This window comes from Endocarpon pusillum, assembly GCF_000464535.1.
Source record: "Endocarpon pusillum Z07020 unplaced genomic scaffold scaffold2335, whole genome shotgun sequence".
Taxonomy (NCBI): domain Eukaryota; kingdom Fungi; phylum Ascomycota; class Eurotiomycetes; order Verrucariales; family Verrucariaceae; genus Endocarpon; species Endocarpon pusillum.
Window position 1 is genome coordinate 2177 of NW_006916175.1, and position 22754 is coordinate 24930.

Genomic DNA, 22754 nt, shown 5'->3' on the forward strand with positions numbered 1-22754 from the left:
CATCCAAATGTAAAGCTCCTCGTTGGTGTACTTGGACTTCAAGAACTCCTGCACCGCCGTCGTCTGCTCAAGCTGCTTCTCCTGGTTCTTGGTCTCCTGCTCGGCGGTGCTGAGCCTGATCCATACCCTTGCTAAGAGGCTTATTAATATCCCTTATAAGGCTAAAGAGAGCAGAAAAGGCATTTAATAATTTATATAATTCTGTAATAAATATAATATCCTTATTTACTATAAATTATATTGTTAGGATAGGCATTTATTACTCTTATAGCAAATATAAAGAGTTTTGTTGCTATTTATTATAATTTTAAATATGATTAGCTCTTTATAAATAAAGTTTTTATATAGGCGTCTAATTAGTTTATTTTTAATTAAGGTTACAGGCGCTAAGAACCCTAGGTCCTAATGCGGACTAATTAAATAAATGTCAAATTTTACTGTGATTTAGTGAATAGCTATAATAGTAACCTAAATAAAAGTATTAACTTTTCTATATTTTGATCTTCCTACTCGCGGGTATATGATAAAGCCCCTTTTACAAAAATACGCTAAATCTAGAGTAGACTTTATATTATATATTATTAAGCTTCTTAATTAATCATTTATTTAATATTACTTAGTCAATAACTATAACTTTTTAAATAAAGAAATAAAGAAATAAAGAAATAAAGAAATAAAGAAATAAAGAAATAAAAGAATAAAAGAATAAAAGAATATTCTATACACTCTTTTTGCGCACTTTCTATACGCTTTTTCTATACATTTGGTGTGCCAATTCTACGCTCTTTTTTTGCGCATTTCTATAACCTCTTTCTGCGTATTCTACGTGCCAATTCTATGCCCTCTTTCTGCGCATTCTACGTGCACATTCTGATTTTGATGGGGTATGGCTTGGCAAGAGTTCTGCAGCCTTGGCAAGCTACCACTGGCCAGGTTAAACTCAAGAAGGCAGGAACACGAACTTTATTCAATCAAAAGGCTGATCCTTCGGGCCGCATTTTTAAGCTTATTATCGCAACAACCAATTGCACGAGCTTGGCGGTGTAGACACATTAGATAGATGATTTAGAGGGTCGCAGGAGCTATTTCGAGCGCTGGCTGTTGACCCAGCGCTCAAGAGCAGGCCGGATATGAGCAGGGCAGCCTACGAAGACTATTCAGGGCGCAGAAATAACAGCAGAAACTCAACACCAAGGATATCTATCTCAATACCTATCTGGGAAACAACAGCGAGCTCAATATCATAAATAGCAGTGGAATGGCAGTGTAAAAAAGAATTTAAGAAACTCTCATACAAATTACTACTGTGTGATCACGTGCATTTATCACGGAGTGCCAAGGGCCGAATAATTTTCTTCTGCATATGGCTGTCAAATATGGCTCTCCTGAGACAAGCCGACCGACCGCGGTTGGGATAGATCCTCCCGATCTGCCAATGGGTATTCTACGAAGTTGGATCGGATGGGGAGATTGAGAGGATCCATCAAGGATAGAGCTCTAATTAATGACCGTCCAGTGTCTCAACGACACTGTATGTGTTGTATTCAAGGTAAGTTAGATTTTCTGTCCATCGAAGCACGAATGCGATAAACCGGTCTGCACGTACAGTCAAGAAAAAACAGAGGCCATGATCAGATTTTGCTCTAAAGAGTAATCGAAACTTGACAATGCCGTAGACAGTAGACGGAGATTAGCTCACGACGCAAAAAAAGCGACACCTTACTCCGCTGCCGAACAAACAAAGAACATTAGCTTCAAAGGTAAATTGAGCAGAATATGTTTTCCTTCACCCATGTGCAATTTCATCCGCTGGCATTCTCAAAGTCTCATGTCATTGCGTATTTCACCACAAGCCAGGCTCGAGCCTCTGTGTTGCCCAGCGCCTGGATACCACTGCCCTTGACGCGCAATCCCCAGTTGGTCATGGGCAGCTGCAGGTCCTCGCTCGAGAAGCCCACCAGGTTTGGATTCGCGTCTCCCAGATTGATGCTAGCCGGCCGGAACGCCGCGTTCTGGTCCGCATTGGGCAGCAGGTCGATGCCGACCTGGTCCGGCGCGATGGACGGCGGACTGCTGAACACGTCGCCGGTCCGCACCACCAGCACCATGGCCAGTGCCACCAGCCGGTTCGGCTTCGTCATGCGTGTAAACGCCGGCAGCCGCTCATACACATTGCTGAGCTGCATGGTGACTTCCTCTGCATCAGTTCCACTACCACCCACGGCCACCTTTCGGCAAAGACACTCGGTCGCGAATTCAGCCTTGAGGTCGAAGAACATGAACAGGCCGTCGCGTCCCGAGGCAGAGGTGTCAATCATTTGCTTGACAAAGTCCGCCACGGCGCCCGAAGCCGTGTCGCGCAGCTTATCGCCGCCATCCCGCGAGGTGTACTTGAGCGTGAGTACCACATCGGTGATGGAGCCGTAGTCAAAGGCCCGGAAGGAGGCCGGCAGATCAAAGCGCCACTTACTAATCACGCCCGCGCCCTCAAACGGGTTGTACCGCTCCGAGCTGGTGGTCATGGTCAGACCGCCCTCGTGGCGGCCGTGGTCGGCCTGGCCCGTGGACAGGGCAATGGCCGAGATGGGGATGTTGTAGGTGCTGAACCGGTCGTCCTCGGTTTCGAGCTGGCGCGGGTAGTCGGCCTTGCCCGAGGCGCGCGCCGTGGTGCGGATGCTGTGCTGCTGCAGCCGAACAGTGCAGTTCATGCTCGTCTAGGGCCCGACGATGCAGGGGATCGTCACCGAGGCGGACACGATGCGGCGCATGTAGTGCCCGGGACAGTCCATGTCGAACAGGATCTCGGGCAGGTCGAATTCGAAGCTGCCCGTCTCGCGGAACTCGACTAGACCTAGCGGTGCCCACTGCCGGATGGAGATGTGCTTGGTCATCTCGAAGTCGTGGCCCAGTGTCTCTTGGTATGCCGACTCGAGCCGTTTCAAGGACAGATGCAGCTGTTCCCCGGCAAGGAGGCCATCTCGGGCATTGGTCCAGTAACCCATGTTGATGAAGTCGGTGGTCTGGTCTGGACGCTCAAACTTGAATGCCTTTTCGGCACGCTTGGCCAGGTCAAAGGCATGGTTGTACGACTGCTGGTACAAGTCTCGCGTTTGTCCCTCCATCCAAATGTAAAGCTCCTCGTTGGTGTACTTGGACTTCAAGAACTCCTGCACCGCCGTCGTCTGCTCAAGCTGCTTCTCCTGGTTCTTGGTCTCCTGCTCGGCGGTGCTGAGCCTGATCCGATGGGTGGCAATCTGCTTATCGATATTTTTCAGTTCCATGCCAATCGCATTAGCTTGGAAGATGCGATCTTGCATCTGCCGCATCAGGTTTGCCTTGATGCCCGCTCGCGACGAAGACTGCGTCAGCCAGGTGGCGTACACCTGAAGAGCCTTGGCTGCTGCATTTGTCGAGTGTCCAAAGTTAAAGCCTCCCCAGACCAGGCCGGCGCCGACACCCCACGGCTTCGCAGAGGCCTCGCTGCTTGGAATCGCGTGGAACACCGCTGCGAGCGCTTCGACGCTGCCGATGCCTGCGTTCCAGTTTTGCGCCTGCTCGGCCTTTTGCACTTCCTCCTACTCGGGCTCGTTGAGCAGCAGCTCGCCCTCGCTATTTGGATCCTGCAAGCTGGGGTTGGGGATCTCGTTGAAGTCCGTGTCCTCGTTGAGCGCGCTCTCGGTGTTGCCGATGAGCTTGCGGTAGAACTGCAGCTTGTAGCTCGGCGCGTTGCGGCTCTGGAGCAGCTGCTCGAGCGCCTGGCTGGTCTCGTTCACTTGGCGCTGGCGGATGTCCAGCGTCATGTTGCTCATAGTCGCTTCGTGTGTCGTCCGCAGCACCGACAGCGCCTCGCCGTCTTTCTTCTCCTTGGCAGTCAGGAAGGCTCCACCGAGCGACTTGAGCTCGGCGCAAATATCAAAGGCTTTTTGGAGAAGCAGCTGGAAGCGGTAGTTTGGCATGGGTCCGCCAATGTCGTTCAAGACCGAGTCGAGGCTTAGACCCTGCGCCGTAGCTTGCACGAGCAGCGCTGGGTCGATTGGCGGATCAAAAAGAGGCAGATGGCGGACTACGCCGTTGATGTCCATGCAGTTGCGGATCTTGTACAGGCGATCGTCGATGGTGTCGCGCAGCTCTCTCAGTTTTGGGTTGTCAGGGATACAGAAGTACAGAGCGCTTGCAAAGCCAAAGATGTTGGCCAGGCCGACAATGCCGGTGCTCACTCCGATGGGCAGCGAGGTCTGGTTGGAGAAGGGGAATTCCAACTCCAGCTGCACAATGGCATTGCCAAAGGCGTCCCAGCGGTCGAGCAGTGACGCATAGGTCTCCGGCTTGGTTTTGCCTCGCTTCGGGATCTTTTGGCCGCGCTGGCCGTACACATGCGAGGCGATGACGTAGCATTGGATGGCATTCGGGATGGTCTCCAGGCTATTCTGGCGGAAGAAGTAGTCGCCATAGGCAATCATAATCTCAATGTACTTCATGGCCACCCACTTCATGTATGCGACCGGCCGGTTGCGGCCAATCGAGTGCGGCGAAAAGGGGTTGTCTCGCCATTCATTGATATCATCATTGGATGTCTGCGGCCGGAGTCTGAGGAACATTTGCTCGAGCGTGACCTTGGCATCCTTGTTTGCCAGATCCTTGAACGGTTCAAACTTCCAAAGCGCTTGTTTTCTTCTGTCGGATCTGTGCCGGCGCCTATTGCGCTCGGGTCGAAGACTTTGTGGCACACTTCCAGGGCATCATCGAATTGCTGCGCTTTCAGCAATGCATCAATCAAAGTCATGGGCGCGTGCACCAATCTCCCAATTGTATATGCTATACGGACTCAACTTCTCATTGAATGATCCGTCATCTGTAGCACCGAACGGATCATCGCTTGCCGCACTGTGAGCAAGCTTGCCAAACTGGTCATAAAAGTCGTCAAAAGCATGGGCAGTATTATCTTTGGAAATGAAAGCTAGCAGCGGGTCGATGAAGGTGTGGTTGAAGACGACGCCGGTGTCATTCACAAGCAGGATGTGCGACTTTGCATTTGCAGCAGGTGACTTGTCGTATTGCACCTTGGGGAACTTGCCAAACAAGGGTGGACTGCTGGTCTCGGATTCTTTGACTTGGTACGAAGAGATCTCGGCCTTGGACCCCGTCTGGTCATATTGGAAGCTTGTAATAGTGTCAATGTCGTCGCCGCTGCTCGAGTCGGACTTGGAGGTGATGCTGCCGTTTTCAAACGTAAAGTATCCGATGCGGAAGCTATTCTCCACAACCTTGTCAGTCCTGACATTCTTGTGTGAATCGCGATATGAAATGTCGACGCGCAGCTCCGAGTCACTGATGAGTCGAGGGCATAAGCGATAGGCCGTCTGATTTGGAAGCAAGTACGTTGTTCTAGTCTTCCACTTGTCTTTGTCGTCCCCGCCCTTGTTCGCCCGCAGGTCCCATTCCTCCACCTCCCTGGCGGCGTGGCGCAAGGTCATCTCCGAGAGCTGTTTCTGCGTCCACTTGCCGTTCTGGTAGGTGGTGTAGCCGAGACGGAGCTCCCACATGGGCCGAGCCTTGCGAGTGTCTGGGTCCTCGCTGGAGAAGCGGTCCTGGATGGTCATTGAATGATCATCCTCCGGCTCAATCTGTTTCTGCATCATGTGCAGGAAGAAGACAATAGGATGGTTGTGCCAGATCGCCGGAGAGATGTACGACCCGGCTCCCAGCGAGCGGCCTTTTCATCGTCCACGTCAAAATTCGGAATCTCAACCGGCATCTTCTCCCAAGGGGACCTGTTGACCTTCTGAGAGGGCTAATTGGCCGCTTTATTTTGGCTATCAGAGGCGTTGATTCTACGTACGCAAGCGCGTACCAAGTCTTTATGGATTCCAAGTTAGAAGAAGAGGCTAGCATACCAACTCTCTATAACGCCGTAGAGCGCTTTCGAAACAATCTACGCTTAACTCGTGCTACTTCTACGAAATCCTCCTTACACACGTTATTTACTGCCACGTTGCAAGAAGAAGAGGCCTCAGAGCTGGCTGCTGACTCAGCAGCTTCAGCAGAAAAAGCGCCGTCAGAAACGAAGAAGTACTCTAACTGCCTTTGTGGCAAAAAGCATGCGTTTTCTATGTGCCCTTATCTCATTGAGCAGCGCAGGCCAAGCAGCGCAAGCCTAAAGGCTGGAGTCCTGTTGATCGCATATGCCACGTTGCAAGGAGAAGAGGCCTCAGAGCTGGCTGCTGACTCAGCAGCGTCAGCAGAAAAAGCACCGTCAGAAACGAAGAAATACTCTAACTGCCTTTGTGGCGAAAAGCATACGTTTTCTATGTGCCCCTATCTCATTGAGCAGCGCAGGCCTAAAGGCTGGAGTCCTATTGATCGCATTCAGAAGGAGATTAACGAGAAATTGAAGAATCCTGCTCTCAAGAGAGCCGTTAAACGCGCTCAAAGCGCAGCGAATAAGCTTCAAGAGCGATCGAAGAAGCAGAAACAGCAGTCCGAACTTCCAGAGGACTCTAACGAGCAGCATTCTGCACCATCAACGCCGCTGGCGTCGTTCGCCACCGATTGGGATAGCTATGAGCTCCGAGATACGTGGATTCTCGATTCAGGCGCCAATTAAGCGTGCGGCTACTGAGGATGATAAGATAATGGCAGGGAAGTTGATATACCTAATTAAGGCGTTTGGTCACGTTATTATTAACGTGAGGTCACCAAACGGCCCGACACAGATTCAGCTCCTTGACGTTGCTCTTGTGCCAGAGTTCTTTACAAATACCGCTTCTCTACATCGATTTATAGCAAAAGGAGTCCATTAGGATACGCAGCAGAGTCGACTACACAAAGCAGGAGAAACGCTATGCTACGTTGAGCGTGCCGGCAGCCATTGGGCACTAGAATTCAACCCTCTACCAGATGAAAAAGGCACTCTATCAACGTTCGCCGCCAGCAGCAGAGCTCTTAAAGAGGCGATTAAGGCCACGGCTAACTATTGGCACGCTATTCTAGGGCATCCAGGGCAAGAGGCTATCTCTTATTTACAGAAAAACGTCAACAGAGCAGTCATTGCTCCTTCTACAGCCCTACAAACTGACTACGAACCCTGTGCGTTAAGCACAGCTCATAAAATCATCTCTCGACGCTCTGGCCAATCAGAGCCTGCCAAAAAGCCTCTCTAGCGTGTGGCGTACGACTTGATACCTTTAGAAGCAGGGTATAACAACGATAAATGGGTTAGCCACTTCCGCTGCTTTATTACAGGCATGGATTTTGTATATACACATCAAGAGAAGTCACAAGCGTACGGCATTATTAAAGAATTCTTGAATATAGTCAATCTACGCACTCTGCACAGCAGGTTGACAAGTCTTTATCTTGGTTAACGAGGGGACAGAGTGGTGGGAGCTTAAGAGGAGAAGGAATACTGAATAAGCTCATGCATCACAATACAACAATATAATATTTATGGGCCGGGTGACTTGGATGGGGGGGTGTTCATTGTTCTAGATCTTCTTGCACTTGCGGTATCGGCCGGCATGCAAGATCCACCACTCATGCACCACTCATGCACCACCGCGGCGATTTCAAGATTGTTCTTCTCCAGCAGGAAAAAAAAGAGATTCCCATTGCCACGGATCCCAATCTCGCCGCATCTGATCCGCTCTACTCCCACGCCCACACAACCAGAGCGTTTTTGCTCAATGGCGTGAACAAAAATGTCGAGACAATGCAGCAACTAATCCGCACCCTTGCTCGCTCGTAGATATGAACATTGTGCCGGTGACTTTCTGATCCCTGTCTCCCCCCTTCTCCTGGCCTACTCATGGAAGCAACATCAGCTAACGAAAATGCAGTACTATATCTTTCCAAGTGAAGTGGTTCCAGGAGCCGAGGACTTAGGCACACCGCTCAGGGATAGTCTATATTCGGAGCGGCACATCCGGGGACAGATTGCAGGGTCTCTGATGATGCCGACATTCGTGGTAGACATGCCAGGGAGTGGAAGCGGAGAGGCAGACCTGCTCCATCGAGAGCTACGACCACCGGCTGGGCCGGGTGAAGGTGTCGGCACCAGGTTCGAAAGGTGGAGAAGATGAACAGATGGATTACTGGGATCCGCTGTGATCGCTCAGTGAGGAGGCAAGGAAGGAAGTTCTGGCCAAGTGTACCCGGGCGAAGGAAGTAGGCGCGTGGAGTGTGCCAATGGCGGTGTGCCAATGGCGGTGTACCAATGGCGATGTGCGGGTCACTTAACGCTCGGAAGAGGCTTTGGGAGTCAAGAGGTGCGCCATCCATTCTCAATAAGCTGCACACAGAACTCAGCGATATCTCAGCGCCGGCCTCCTGGGCCCAGTTCGAGCAGCTCGTATTACTGTCCGCTGTGATAGAGGAAGGAAACTGTCTATCCTTTAGCGTAACGGTTTTGAATGGTCAGTATTGCCCCGGGAACAACCCACCTACCTAGGTATACATCTCTCTCTCTCTCTCTCTCTCTCTCTCTCTACTTTCGTAGCTCCGGTACTTCTGTCACAGTCTGTAACAGCCGAATACCCTGGCATGTACGAATTGGTATTAATATGACCCTTGTTCTCCGAGAATAAGCTAGACACCGAGAGACGCATATTGTTGCATTGTCTGATGATGCGGTCCTTGCTTTCTGGGGGATCAATTTGATCAAGGCTCACTTTTCGATGGACCATGGCCCTCGAACTCGACTGCCAAGCTAACCTATCTCTTAATCGACATCCCGACGTGATGGAAACACCCTGCGTGGTAAACCGGGTTGAGATAATTTCGACTGCGCACTCATCGCACTCTCATGTCGAGCTAGCCCAGGTATGCTGCAACGCTAGGGAGAGAATTGTGGTATGTGTAAAAGTAGAGTTACGGCCGATTAGAAAATGATTGAAGATGTGGTGTAAGTACAAGCGGCAAAAAGGCAGTGACAGTTGTAGAAAGAGCACGAGGCAAGGAGACGATCAGATCAACAACAAGAACGCGAGAGGTAGGAGAACTGGGAGACGGCACCAGCCAAAAGACGGAGGGAAGAAGCTACTAAAGAAGCACTCGATGCTCAAGAGGCTAGGGAGGCATAAGAACGTATGCGAAGAGCTCAAGCAGCTCGTAAAGCAGAGGAGGCGCAGGAACGGATCGCGAAGAGATCAAGAAGCAGAGGCAGCTCGACGAAAAAATCGGTCGAAGCAAGCGACTGCTTCCAGCTGCAATGATCGAATCTCTGCCTCTTACAATAAAACACATGCCAACACCAGTCTTTCTGGTCAAAGTTACAGGATAGTCATCTTTGCAGCCAGTGCCACCCCACCCAAAGATGGGATGCAGCATGATAGCTCGGGTGAGCTGTCGGCAGAGTCTAAAGGGTGAGAAGGGAAGCAACAATAGAAGCCCAGGCCGGCGGTTCCGGTATGATAGTTATGATGGTCATAACCGGTGGGATAGCTCTTACTTTGACCGATGGGTTCGAAGGTATTAGAGATGAGGAGAAAATCCATTAACATACCTCGAAGATAAGGTGATATCCTTCAATCTGGCATTGATCGCCTTTCGTTTTTAGCCTCGTCAACGTTAGCTACTAACGGTGGGAGTGCATAAATACGTAGTAAGTATTGTTAGGCTGGAGCTAGTAACGTTGCTCTAGATCATTTAATGAGCTACATCTGTATTCTTCAACTAAAGGATCTTCAAATGCTTAATTTAAGATGCATGAACAGATATCCTATAATCCCGCAGTCTATCTGAGCCATCATTGAGCGAGTTCTATTTGATCAGTGCTACTAGTCACACAGATATAGCAGTACAGCGGACGCTAAGGAGGCAAGTCAAAACCACTCAGATTGTGTGACCTTGTTATCACAACTATTTGCTACTAGCACCAGCCTAACAATATTTACGTAGTATACCCCCCGGTAGTAAAGCGGCAACATCCGGCCGAGCACAGGGTACATTTTTATTGTCTTGTGTGGTGCCGAGATATTCCGTGAGAAACATGAATGGATTGGTAGGCTGCTAATTTGATGACCTCAGGCGGAAATCCCTCATGCCAAGAAGGGCCGGATGGGTGTTGAGGAACCGGGTAATGTCGAGAGCCATCATTCGGAATATGAAAGCCGTAGCGAGTGGGTGGGCAGTGCTGCATGGTATCAGACCTGAGGTGGCCTACGTGTACGACCAGCGGAAGCGATAGCTGCAAAGTCCATCACCATTTAAGCAGCATGTGCATGTTCGCAAGAGGCTATGTTATGTAGAAAGAGGGAATAAAGTATTGTTAGCTTCAGGCCTAGAATTTTGGTATCGGACGCAGCCTTGACAGAGATGCACTCGGCCCAACGAGGATTAAGTCTGTATGACGCCTTGGCTGGAGCCAATTGTTATCGTCTCTGAGGGGTCAAGATCTATAGCGCTTCGGATCATGTCGGGATTGTGTTTCGATAAGTCCGCCGTTACTAGTTCACATCCTCGATACTTATGCGTCCTACCGCAGGATTACAGCGGGATTATCTATCCAACAAATCAGTCCATCAGCCCAGCAGCCCCATCAGTCACACCCGTCGAGTCAATATTGGAGCCGTGCATCAAAAGTCATTAATATACGCTAACTCGATGAAGCAGCACTAGCTATTTTTGCAGTAGTGTCATGTTAGTGTCAGAGCGGCCAATAGGCCCGAATGTCAAAAGCTTAGCTGACATAGGTTCACTACGTAAGTAGTACGAGTCACATCCAGCAGTCTAAAAAAGAACCCTAAAGATTTCTAGATGTTATGGGGAGTGTTAGGGGCCACTACAAGGGATCCCTCTCTATGGGGCACGAATTACGTAGTGTTAAGTTCAGCTAGAGTGTGTTAGTGGCGCTCTAATCTTAGCCTATATTGATGATTTTTGATGCACGACTCTGTATGATGCTTGAATGATATCGGGATGCATACGTAGTAAATACCACTACCACCGAGCACGTGTTTGTCCACATCCACCCGATGCTTACTACTGTAACTTACTAGGATCTATCTCTAGCCTAGTCAAGAAGGTGTGCCTGGCCATCGTCGTCATCATGTCCCGCCAACAAGGAAAACGACAAAAAATGTAAGCTCCAGGGGGAGAGAGAGTGATAAGGCACATCGATGGAGTAGTGGTAGATTCAATTGACCTTTGTAATGTCGAGACTCCCCCCATCCCCCCAACTCCATGCTTTATAGAAATAGGCAGCCTTTCCCTGCTTGACTGCTTCTGCTGGCCCATTGTCAAGCCTCACACATTTTCTTCACAATGCCCTTCCCAGCGACTCTTAACGCCAAACCGAAGATCATCTTCTTCACGGACTTCGATGGCACCGTCACTGCGAATGACTGTAAGCAAGCACTCCCACTTCATGCCTCCTGTCAGCCAACACAAAGATACAATCATGCTGATGGGAGTTTTTGGGTTCAGCAAACGACTACCTAACTGATCACCACGGCTATGGCGTTGCGCGCCGACTCCAAGGCAACCTCGACATCCTCAACGGCAAGGTTGAAATCAGGGATAACTTCCGCACCATGATCGAGAGCTGGCAACTCTCCTTTCCAGAATGCATTCCCATTCTCTGCAAGAATATTAAACTTGACCCGCACTTCACCGCCTTCTACAAGTGGAGCGTCGACAATCATGTTCCTGTGATCGTACTATCCTCGGGTATGGTGCCCATTATCCGCGCCTTGTTGCAGCATCTGCTGGGCGAAGAAGAAGGGAGAAAGATTGAGGTTGTGGCAAACATGCCGATAGCGAAGCCGCCAGTGAATGATCTGAATCAGAAGAATGGATGGACAATCCAGTACCATGACGATAGCACGTTCGGGCACGACAAAAGTTTGACCATTAGGCCGTATGCGGAGGCGATTGCAAAGATGCCACGGAGCGAGCAGCCGACCTTGTTGTATGCCGGCGATGGGTTGAGCGATTTATGTGCGGCACGCGAAACGGATCTGCTCTTTGCAAAGAAGGGGCATGATCTTGTTAAGGTTTGTGAGAGGGAAGGGTTCCCATTCACGCTGTTTGAGGATTGGAGCGATATCTTGTCCAAGACGAAGGATATTTTCGAGGGGAGGACCGATGTCAGGAAAGTCGCCGAGCTGGGGAGAAAGGAGGCGCAAAGAGGTCCGGAAAAGGCGGCGCACATGAATCTGCACAAGGCTGGGAGGACTGAAATGGTTCGATGACGCGACAGGAACCCCTGTTATTTCGCCCTGACCTGATTTCCAATTGACAGAGACATATAGATAGCGTTCAACCTGTCGTAGGTTAGTTTAGCAATGACGCATGGATCTTACGATTGCTCGAGATTGCGGGGTGATGAGAACTGGCCGTTCAGGTCGCCATTTAAAGGTTTCACGAGGTCATGCGACGGGCTAGCGGCTCGGTTCAGATGTTGCAGTGTTTCTGTGACACCTTTGTACCGTACCTCCCATCGAAGCTGACTAGACACGTCGCCTTGGAGGCTGTCCTTAGACGGCAGCTCAATATCTAAGGTTGGAAGTCCCCGCAATTCTTCGCCATGCACGAGCAATGGAAGTGTATATCTCAATTTCCCAGGAGCTGCATCTCGGAATGCTCTCCTCAGCTTCTGTTTCAAAGCCAATGGGAGAAGTTCTTCACGTGCTCTCAGCTGTTCCATGTCTTGACGCTGTAGAGGACGAAGCTTAAACTGTTCTAGTAAGGGGTGATTACGTGCTTGGATGCGAATCCAGAAGCGCCCGTCCCATGCTCTCCATCCCGACCAATATCTATCAACCCCTTTAGAGTAAGTGGACGTAGATGAGAAACCGGTCTCAGGATATTCGTTAGCTCTGAAGGGTCGGCGGGTTAGTTGCCAGCAGCAGCCAGAAAGGCTCGGTAAGCGTTCAATCAGAGCGTCGCCAGCAGTCATAGAACGAGGATCGCGTGGCTTATCCAAAATGGAAGGATTGGTTACGTAAAGTTCGGGGAACATCCATCTTGCCACGTCGATGTTGTCCAAGAAAGAGCGCGGAGTCTCCGTTCGGGGAGAGACGAGGCTCAGCAGACGAGTCACATAGTAAGCTGCGTCTTGCTCGGACAGCTTGTAAGCATTACTGATGTCTCTGGGAACAATTAGCCTAAGCAGGCTAGAGCGGGTGTCAAAGTAAATCAGTCGTGTTGCGTTCATAAGAGCCTCGACCTTTCTTGTTCGGGCCTGGCCCAGTCTCATCGAGGCAGCACTAAGATGCAAGACGGATTCTGTCTGAAGAGCCTTTGGCAATTTGTTGTTTGAGAGAAGCCAGCGTATCGTGTTTCTCCTTGTTGTCTTAGGGTCAAAATTCGAAGGATCCGTTATGAAGGGGACTCCATTTTGAGCGCATGTTGCAATGAGCCGAGATTTAGGAAATGATAGCAACGGTCGGTAGATTTTCATACCAGGTTCTGATACCAAAACTCTACCTGGAAAAGAGTTATCGTCAGCGTCAGAGGAAGATGCAGATCGGCACTCGGAATTCTGGCCCGTCGCAGGGCGCTTCGATCTAGCACTGACCAGATCTGAAACTGCTGAAGCCTCGTCGAGGCTACAGGAAGCGCCGAAAACGCTTTCGCAGCATGGTATGTCATTGACGGGCTTTATGCCGCCAAGTCCTGCTGATATAAATTTTTGGGCTCTGGCTAAACGAAGGATAACCGTCTCGGCCAGGTCGGATGCATGGTGCCCCAGGAAAAGAGACCTGATGTTCTCTTCCAGACTTGCATACGCAAACTGTTGGTAGCGCAGTGAACGCGCTTTGGTCTCAAAGTTGGTCAGCCGAGCCGGATCCTGGCCCGGACGCCATCTCAATTGCAAAATCTTGGATTTGATACCTGCCGTATGTTTAGCAAGGAAACACTGGCGTTGCAGAAAAACCAACTTAGATCCTTCAGCCACGTCGACACGGCTAATGCTTCTTCCCCGCTATCAGGACGATGGCCATGGTCGACGATTAAAGCCGTGAGATCGAGGTCTGGTGCCATGTCAAGTCCTCTGAGCTGCTGGAAGAGGAATGCCAATGCCATAGAATCAGGTCCACCACTGACACATAGACCTAGCACGCGACCGTCATGATACTGTTACACAAGCCCAGCAGACAGCATACCAATTTTTGTCGCTTGGGGGAGCCTCCCAGATGCGTCCTGGGGGCGCCATATGCTCGTCAATGCATTCAGAAACTCGGAAGGTGATATACGATCATCTTTCCGGAGATTGAGAGCAGCGGTAGAGATGCGCCGAATCATCAAAACCACCACATTGGCATTTTCACGGTGTGACCCTCTTCTCCTGTCTCCTGTGTGGTGTGTTTTGCCACATGTGGGCCAGGAGGCATAACTCCCAGAGCGGAGAGATTCCGTACTCACCTACGGCGGACTGTTACGGGCCTAATGTCAATTCAAATCTTTGGATTCTCCGCAGTCCTTACTGATCATTTTATCCCAACCCAACATAACGTGTAATTATTTAAAAAGAACTACTTGATTGGTTTTAGTGTCTAAGAAGGTATCGTTGAGAAGAAGTCCCTAAGAGGGTGCCCATAAGAGAGTGCTCATAAGAGGGTGCTCGTAAGAGGGTGTCTTGAAGTGATCTTATGAATTGACCTTAAGCCCGTAACAGTCCGCCGTACCCACCAAGCAAACAGAGCAAACAGAGCAAACAAAGCAAACAGCCGACAAGCAATTTCCTTTTTTGGAACAACTGCTCATTACCAGCGAAATCGTCAGACCAAAGTCACCACCAAGATGCAGTAGTAGCAGAGGCGTAGCCGGCATCATCCCCACTGCGACCGGCCCACATGGCCGAGACCGTCTCCCTGAAAGCCTCAAGGGAGCGGCCTCCACCTCCCCCTCCAATCGTGCCATCCCTCTGGACCCGGTCCCTCCTCGCGGGGGCGCTGGCAGGACTAACGGTAGATTTCTCCCTCTACCCGCTCGACACGGTAAAAACGCGGCTTCAATCCCAACTCCTCGCAACTCCCCGTCATGCCGTCCGCACTCTCCCACCGCGTCACACACCCTCCGCGGCACCATCCGCTCCATGTACGCGGGCCTCCCCTCGGCGCTCCTCGGCTCCATGCCCAGCGCGGCCTCGTTCTTCGTCGTCTACGACGGCGTCAAACGCTCCCTGCTCCCCGGCACCTAATACCGGCGGCCCCTCAAACCAACGCACGCAGACCACACCCTCCGCCTCCGCCTCCGCAATCCACATGCTAGCCTCGACCCTCGGCGAAACCGCCGCGTGCGCGATCCGCATCCCGACCGAAGTGATCAAGCAACGCGCACAGGCGGGGCTCTTCCAGGGCTCGTCGCTGCTCGCGCTGCAGGACATCCTGGCGCTGCGCCAGCGTCAGATCCACCCGGACGGCGGCTACGGGACCGTGCTCCGAGAACTCTACCGCGGCGGCGGCGTGACCGTGATGCGCGAGATCCCCTTCACCATCGTGCAGTTCAGTCTGTGGGAGTACCTCAAGGCGGCCTATTCCGAGAGGCAGTCCCGACGCTTTCGGAGGGAGGAGGGCTTGGTGACGGCGGCGGAGAGCGCGGCTTTCGGGAGGGCGCGGTGGCGGCCGGGTTGACAACGCCGTTGGATGTGCTGAAGACGAATCTGATGGTGGATAGGAGGGGGCATGGTGGACACAGTGGGAAAAGGGAGGGGGCGGGGAGGATGTTAGCGAGGATACGGAGAGAGGAAGGGTGGAGGGGATTTTTCAAGGGGTTTGCGCCCAGGGTTGCGTGGATCAGTGTTGGCGGCGCTATCTTTTTGGGAACGTATCAGTGGGCGTGGAATACATTGGGCGAGGAGACGAGCAGGCGGAGGAAATATGATCATCACGTTGACTTATGACGCTTAAACGGTGGGGGATTTGGTATTTGTATATACGGCCACCATTCGCCGCTGGGATACCCTGTACAACTACGCTGGTAGGTTCGGGAAGACGCTGCAGCTGATAGATATGCATTGAGGCAAAGCAAGTACTTCAAAAAAAATGCCTGGATGTCAAGCATGCTCCGGTCAGGACGGAGACGAATGTCCGTTAGCCACCGCCAGCGGATGCTCCGGCGGCGCCGGCGAAATAACTTTCTTCCCATTTGCTCGGTAGAACAAGGCCACGTCCCCTCCTGTTCTCCAGATATGTGTTCGTAACGTCGCCAGCGTCATGTTTGGAGGCACGAGCTATGTTCAGCGACACGTCAGCGGATGCGCCCAATTGGCACGACTAGAGGGAGGCAGAGCGGCAACATGGAATCATACCTGATCATGACAATACAGCTCCAGGTATTCCTCGACCTTCATCGGATTCTCCTCCAGCTCGGTCGGCTGCGCTTCGATTCTCTCCGCGACATAGGCCAGAATTTTCTTGGCTCGGAGCATGCGGTTGGCATTGAGACGACTGTGGTTGTTGTCAATATTTAAGTATCAACTTAATGGTGTTTGGCGTTTGGGACAAGAAGAAAGATATGAGGTCGGTGGGTTGGGGGCTCACCCGTCAGCTGTTGCTATGCTTGGTAGCTCGTCTTTGAGAGGCTGTAGAGTGAAGGAGACTTTGACAGTCTCTTTATAGGGAATGTGGTTCTAGATTAGGAGTCAGCGAGATGCTACAAAGCTATTTGGGGACGATCACTACCCGAAGGAGTAGGTCTCCTAACCAGGCAGGCGCAATCTTCTCGACGATGTCTGCGTCAGCTCCCAAAGTGGCGATTGCTCCCCCATAGAGGTCAACTACTCCGCCTGCTTCTGGACTATCCTCCTGAATGAGGACCAACGTGTGTGGTGGTTGTCTCAGCACAGGCGTTTCATCCGGCAAGCTGGACGTCACTCCTATGACTGGTGGCTGATCCGGGTGGGTTTGGATTTGCTCGTCGTAATCATGCCGGATCCTCTGGATGACTCCATAGAAACTATCCTCAAATGTTCGCTCCCCCTTTTCGGACGACTTGTCCGATGCATCCTCCGACTTGTCTTCTTGTGGTGTAACGACAGGCTTAGCCTCGCCGCTGATCCGGCTTAGTTTCATGCTCGGAAAAGTCATTTTGAAATTCTTCCCCTTCCCAAACAGAGAACCTTTCTTTTTTTCGTCTTTGTCGTCGACTGGAGAGGCAGGCAACGCATCGGGACCTTTGTCGCCTAGAGTGTTTGCTATTTTTTGGTTGCTTTCCGACGAAGCTTCAGAGGGCTGTGCGGTGGGATTCGGGGAGAAATAATCATCGGGCCGTGTGCCTGTGGTACTCGCTTGGTCGTTCGTGGTGCCGTCCTGTTCGGACCCATGATCTTCCTCTGCAGTCGGCTCTAAGTGGTTTGGTGGTAATGAGGACACATGGTTAGGGGGTCCAGCAGGGCTAGCAACACCGATTGACAGCCCTGGAGTGCCTGGGATTAGATAAGATCCACCCGACGGTCGAGGAGTAGGTTGAGAGTCGTTGGAAGACATTGCTGACCCTGGCATCATGATTGAAAGCGGCGCATTTCCACGTTGCAGTCCATTAAGTCGGTGATGTTTCGCCAACAACTCTTTTCGGTAGACTTCATCTCTCTTGATCTCCTCTTCGATAAGCGCAGTGAAGAGGTTCCGCAGAACCCATTTGCCAAGATTGACTACTCAGATCATCGTCAGTGCGAAGGATCTTTTTGCAGCAGGTGGAGAGGTTCGTGTCACGCACTTCTCTGATCTTCTCTAAAATCCGCCAAGTTGGCAACGTCGGTTTCATCGGCATACACCTCTGCATCGAAACAGTAGTTTTCTTCGAGCATGACACTTAGTCTGCCTGTACGCGTATCGACCGCGCACCAGTTCGCTACACTTTCAACGGTGTTCACCATGGGAACGACGTCCTCCAGATGCTGTTTGCCAAAAGACTTGATAGGCATGCACTACTTGGCTGTCAGTTCTGCGATTGGGAGTCCAAGCCCAGATTACCTTTAGCAAATCCCACAGAACGACTTCGCCCGTGCTATCCAGGGTCAAGACTCTCTTTCGGTCGTTGAGCATTACATGTTTTATGAGACCATTCTGGCCTTCTATCGTCTCCTCAGGTAGGGCTTGTATAGGAATGGTTAAATGTTGATCTGTCTCTATCATTGCTTCTGAAGCTTTGCGAATGCTCGGAGTCTGTTGTGAAGTCGACCGTTCAAACTCCTTTAACCTAGTTCCTGGAAAAGGTGCAGTAACGGACAATCGAAGAAGAGCGGCGGAAGGGATTTTCGACGTAGCATTTACGCCGTTAGTGGTAGGAAAATTTGTGTTCGACGGTGAGGTGGGAACTGATCTTTTGGAGAGACTACTTGGAGCTCGACTTTGTTCAGGTAGTGGTAAAGGTTCAATGTCCGCGTTAGTGTTAATGTCGCACCAGCGGTTGATACTCGAGCTTGAGGTCGTTGTCCAAATGTGCCCTCCAGCAGCAACGATCTTGTGTACACCATCGTTTTCCTGAAGTACCGCTAAGGATATGCCTTCGTCTATCTCTTTAACATTTCTCGTATCGGTCTTCGCAACCAACCCGGATCTGTCACTAGAATAAAACAGTGACAACTGTGGATGAGTTGAGAAAAGGCACCAGACGCTGTCATTGTGCATCGTCAAAGTGTTCAGGCAGCGACCAGCTGTCAAGGACCACACTTTCACAGTCTGGTCCGAAGACGCGGTCATCACGGTATCGCCATCCTCACTAAGCAGGATATCTCTTACGTTGTCCGTATGACCTACCAGTTTGGTTATGCTCTTCCCCGTCCTCACGTCCCATATTCGGACGACGCTCTCAGGGCCTCCACTAGCAATTATGGGACCTTTGGAGCGTAGAGCATATATAGAACCTTTAGTCACGCCCTCACTTTTTCCGACGTCGATTTGTAGCTTCTGCCCCGCGCCATTAAGGTCCCAAAGGCAGATTTTATGATCCAAGCCGCCTGAGGCTACCCATGTTGCCGTGGGATCGGGAGTAGTCAAACATTTGACATAATCACTATGAACACCGATGGTCTGGGCTCTGGTTCCCTGGGCAGAATGCGGTCTCCACGCCTTGACAGTCACATCTGAAGAAGCTGATACGAGCGTGGAATTCTGCTGGGTCAACACAATGTCATTCACCCAATGTGTATGCGCTTGTACTTGGCGACGAAATTTTGTAGAGTTCAAGGATTTCGGAGTCGAGTCTGAGGATTGGTCTTCGGGCGATGAGAACGGGTTTGAAGTATGTGTATCGTGAAGGTCCAGGTTAAGGTCCCAAGCACAGATCGCCCCGTCGCGGCCACCAGTATATCTTGAGCACTGTCAGTACAAAAGGACCATGTGTTGTAGAGACTGTCGTACAGAATAGAGTTGTCTTCGTCAATTACAAGCCCATTTACGCCTAAGCGATGACCCCCGGCCTTCTTCGCTAATGGCAAGACTGCATAATTATTAGATTCGATTGCGCAGATCATACTCAAGCTCAAAGATTACCATAGCTGATTCTTTGGCGCTTCTTCCTCGCCATTGAAGTTACGCTGGACTTGTAGGAAAATGTTGCATGAGGTTAGGGTCGCATGATGGGCATTCCCTCTAAATGCTCGAGTCCGTTCCCGAAGGAGCGAGCGGATCGCAACTTGAGGTCATTCTGTGAAAGCCGTCTCCCTGACATTTTGCAGCAAACAAAGCACATACCAGCTGCGCTAACTTTACTTGTGAACATTTACACATCGCAAGCTGACGCCGCCGGAACCAGCCTACATGAACACAGCTGCAGTGTTCCTGCGCCAGCGAGCCAAGACTTGCGGCGCTTTGCTACCAGGGGCAATGCAGCTATTCTGCTCGCCAGTACGGAGTTATGCGGGGCGCTTCAGGGGCAGTATTGTTAGATGGTCACAAGAACTGTATCCATACTGGTATTAGTATGGATTATTTTCATAAAGGCATCCCCCCCTCTACCCCTTTTCCACCAGTCTAGTCCAGGTTTCCCCAACGCCCAGCTTTGCGTGCAAAGACTGCTCTACTCCATTAAATGCTGAAGTTCGCCGCCATTAGGATCTCATGTTCTTCATCGAAGCTGTGGCTCTTTCCATAGCCTCCTGGCTTCTTGCTTCAGTGGATACTGCATGCTCACTTGTCGCCGGGAGGCTGAGGAGCATTTCCCGCCTCCAAAGTATGCTCATGACCCGGCGCACGTCTTACTTCACCCTGCTCCTCCTGGCTGCAAACGGGAGTCTCCAACACCGAGTCGTCCGATAAGATCTCGTCCATGGTCGCCCTCTCCTTTGGATCTACCTTCAACATTCTTCCAATAATATGGCGGCTCTCCCTGGGAAGAAGACGAAGCAACCTCCATGGCCCCTTGACCACCTCACTCTTACCAGAAGCATCTGATGCTGTGGAGGTCTTTGCCGATGCGTCAGAAGCTCCATTGGCCTGGTTCGCTTCTGAGTGGCTATGGCTATGGCTATGGCGATGGCGATGGCCAGACTTGTCTTTTCCGTCCCCATTCTGCGACAGACTAGGCTCAGTTGGTCGCCTTGAGTCTTTGGCATCCTCTATCACGAATCCGTCTTTCGATCTATTCTCGGATACACGCCGAGGCTCCGAATCAGGCACGGGAGTCCCAGGCGTTGGTGGCGCCACAAAGAGCTTGTAGGAATTATCTATGAGTCGCGGCTGCTTCCATGGGAATCTCCGAAGCGTCATGCAGCAGAAAATGATGGCAAGTGACCATATGTCGGTAGCTGTAGGGTCGTACTTTTTCTCCTCGTAGACTTCAGGCGCCAAATAAGGATCTGAACCGACGATTCCTAAGACGTATGTGAGTCACTACAACGAGCATAACGGTCGTGTACTTACCAGATGCAAGTACAATATCATTCTCAAAAGGATATCTGAAGACCGTCGCGCTTCCGAAGTCTATGAGTTTCATGATACCGTATTCGTTGACCACCACATTGTCTAGTTTCAAGTCGCGATGGGCTAGACCCATGCTGTGCAGGTAGCTGACTCCATTGACGATCTGCAGAAATGAGCAAGCGACTTCTTCTCTGCTCATCTTGCCTGTCATGACGATGGCGAATAGGTCGTACGGCGCATATTCCATGACCTCATACCAACGATCTTTTTCTTGAATAATGTCCATCGTTTCAATTATGTTTCCATGGTGAAGAGTTGATCCAATGCAAAATTCCGCAGTCACCTTTTTGGAGTAGTCTTTTTCACTCTCCCAAGAATGCCTTTCTCGAAATTGCTTGACCGCGAATGTAACACCATCACTACTGCGCTTCAAAAGACGCACCGAGCCACCGGCACCAGAACCCAGGACTTTCCCGAATTTGCCATACTTAGCCTCGAGTCCGTGATCATCCGCAAAGGGGACGTTAGACGGCGGAACTTGATGGGGAGGCGTTTTCGAGTCGGGCTTGGTACTAGGTTTTCTCGATGCAGGGGCAGGAGACTCCCCACGCTTGTGCTTGTGGCCGAGACGGAAGAACCTCTTGAGCTCGGACATCGATCCGTGATGCTTTTTTTCGCTCAGTCCCCCAGACCCGTCATCATGGACATGTGCAAGGCCGTCCTTTTTACCACCAAAAATAGACGACTTCTTCTCCTGCTTTCCTTCGTTGCTGCTCCCTGATCTTGGCAGTAGATGTGCATTTTGCAACGCTTGAGCAGGTGTGACTGAACTCCGTTTTGAGTCCCGGCTGATTTGATAGCGCTGATCTATCTGCCCTGGAACTTTTTGTTGCCCATGCCGTCTGCTCTGATCCGCGGGTTGGGTCAACGATTGTACGGGGGCTTGACGATTTGAAGACTCAGATGGGGTGGTTGGTGTTGGACTTGGGTCGCCAGGACTGGACTCTCCAGAAGGTCCCACGGCGAAGCGGGGCACTCGTTTTGGAGCATCTGGCCACGACTCCTCCGAAACTGATGTAGGGCGAGTGGAATGCTGGTCAGAGGAGGGAGGCCTGGAAGCCGTAGCAGTAGGAGAAATGGATTCTGACATAGACCTACCGTGGGGTTGTTGAGGAGGAGATGTTTGTGGGGTAATAGCAGTGGACTTCGCTTCTTGCTTGGACGTAACAATCGCGTCGGTTGAGGGCTCTCTGGAGCAAGAGTCATGTGGTGTAAGAGGTGGAGAATGAATACTAGAGATAGGAGGCGATGGTCGAGCAGAAGGCATGAGAGAGTGTCTGGGAGAGCCACGGGGGCTGGGCTCCCGGGAGGTTGCCTGGCAGCAATGTCAGTGTAACAGCACTGGGCAAATAATATTTGCGCAACGACGGGGCTTCCCCAGAAGGGCGAGGCTGAGGCAAGAATGCAAGGTCAGGAAGGTGCTGGCGATAGTTATGACCTACTCTTGAAGGCGGAAGCGACATGGGCTCGAAGGCATAATTTGACATTCGGCTCTCTTGAAGCTTGGACTTTTGCAAAGTAATTGCAAGGTTGCGTATTTCTTCTTTGGCTTCCGGGGTCAATTCTTCCGCCGATTTGACTTTCTGCCCGGACGGGTCGATCATCTGGTGTATGCCATGAACGGGCTCTATTTCTTGGACTCCAGACGCAAACCGCACAGCTTGAGGAGTAGAAGATCTGGGAGGATGGCTGGACTCTCCTTGTGGCGGGTCCTGCGCTTTCGAAATATTGTTTGCTTTATCTGTACATCGTCTGTTAGCCTCGCGTCCTAGCAAAGAGGAGGCCAGGAGGCCAAGAGCCATACTCTTCTTCTCGCTAACATCTTCTCCAGGGTAGAACATAGACACCAGTTTGGAGGTCATTGTGGAGATGAGATCGGCAACGGTTCAG

At 51.1% G+C, this 22754-nt stretch overlaps 6 protein-coding genes across 6 annotated transcripts; 3 read left to right on the forward strand and 3 right to left on the reverse strand.

Annotated features, from left to right (window-relative positions):
- Positions 1-1826: 1826 nt before the first annotated feature.
- EPUS_07467 (uncharacterized protein) lies at positions 1827-5636 on the reverse strand (the record flags this gene model as incomplete). Its single annotated transcript, XM_007803462.1, has 4 exons — positions 1827-2684; positions 2745-3522; positions 3580-4728; positions 4822-5636. 4 exons carry the CDS (start codon positions 5634-5636, stop codon positions 1827-1829), a joined length of 3600 nt encoding a protein of 1199 aa, XP_007801653.1.
- A 224-nt stretch (positions 5637-5860) lies between these two features.
- Positions 5861-6604, forward strand: EPUS_07468 (uncharacterized protein; the record flags this gene model as incomplete). The annotated part of the gene is made up of 1 exon (XM_007803463.1): positions 5861-6604. One exon carries the CDS (start codon positions 5861-5863, stop codon positions 6602-6604), a length of 744 nt encoding a protein of 247 aa, XP_007801654.1.
- Positions 6605-11259: 4655 nt separating this feature from the next.
- On the forward strand, positions 11260-12188 carry EPUS_07469 (uncharacterized protein; the record flags this gene model as incomplete). The annotated part of the gene is made up of 2 exons (XM_007803464.1): positions 11260-11341; positions 11422-12188. 2 exons carry the CDS (start codon positions 11260-11262, stop codon positions 12186-12188), a joined length of 849 nt encoding a protein of 282 aa, XP_007801655.1.
- A 107-nt stretch (positions 12189-12295) lies between these two features.
- Positions 12296-14025, reverse strand: EPUS_07470 (uncharacterized protein; the record flags this gene model as incomplete). Its single annotated transcript, XM_007803465.1, has 2 exons — positions 12296-13833; positions 13881-14025. The coding sequence occupies 2 exons, from the start codon at positions 14023-14025 to the stop codon at positions 12296-12298; spliced, it is 1683 nt and encodes a 560-aa protein (XP_007801656.1).
- Positions 14026-14795: 770 nt separating this feature from the next.
- On the forward strand, positions 14796-15575 carry EPUS_07471 (uncharacterized protein; the record flags this gene model as incomplete). Its single annotated transcript, XM_007803466.1, has 1 exon — positions 14796-15575. The coding sequence occupies one exon, from the start codon at positions 14796-14798 to the stop codon at positions 15573-15575; it is 780 nt and encodes a 259-aa protein (XP_007801657.1).
- Positions 15576-16012: 437 nt separating this feature from the next.
- Positions 16013-22726, reverse strand: EPUS_07472 (uncharacterized protein; the record flags this gene model as incomplete). The annotated part of the gene is made up of 9 exons (XM_007803467.1): positions 16013-16174; positions 16253-16391; positions 16485-16573; positions 16623-17593; positions 17659-17869; positions 17916-19254; positions 20077-20755; positions 20805-22179; positions 22307-22726. 9 exons carry the CDS (start codon positions 22724-22726, stop codon positions 16013-16015), a joined length of 5385 nt encoding a protein of 1794 aa, XP_007801658.1.
- Positions 22727-22754: the final 28 nt, after the last annotated feature.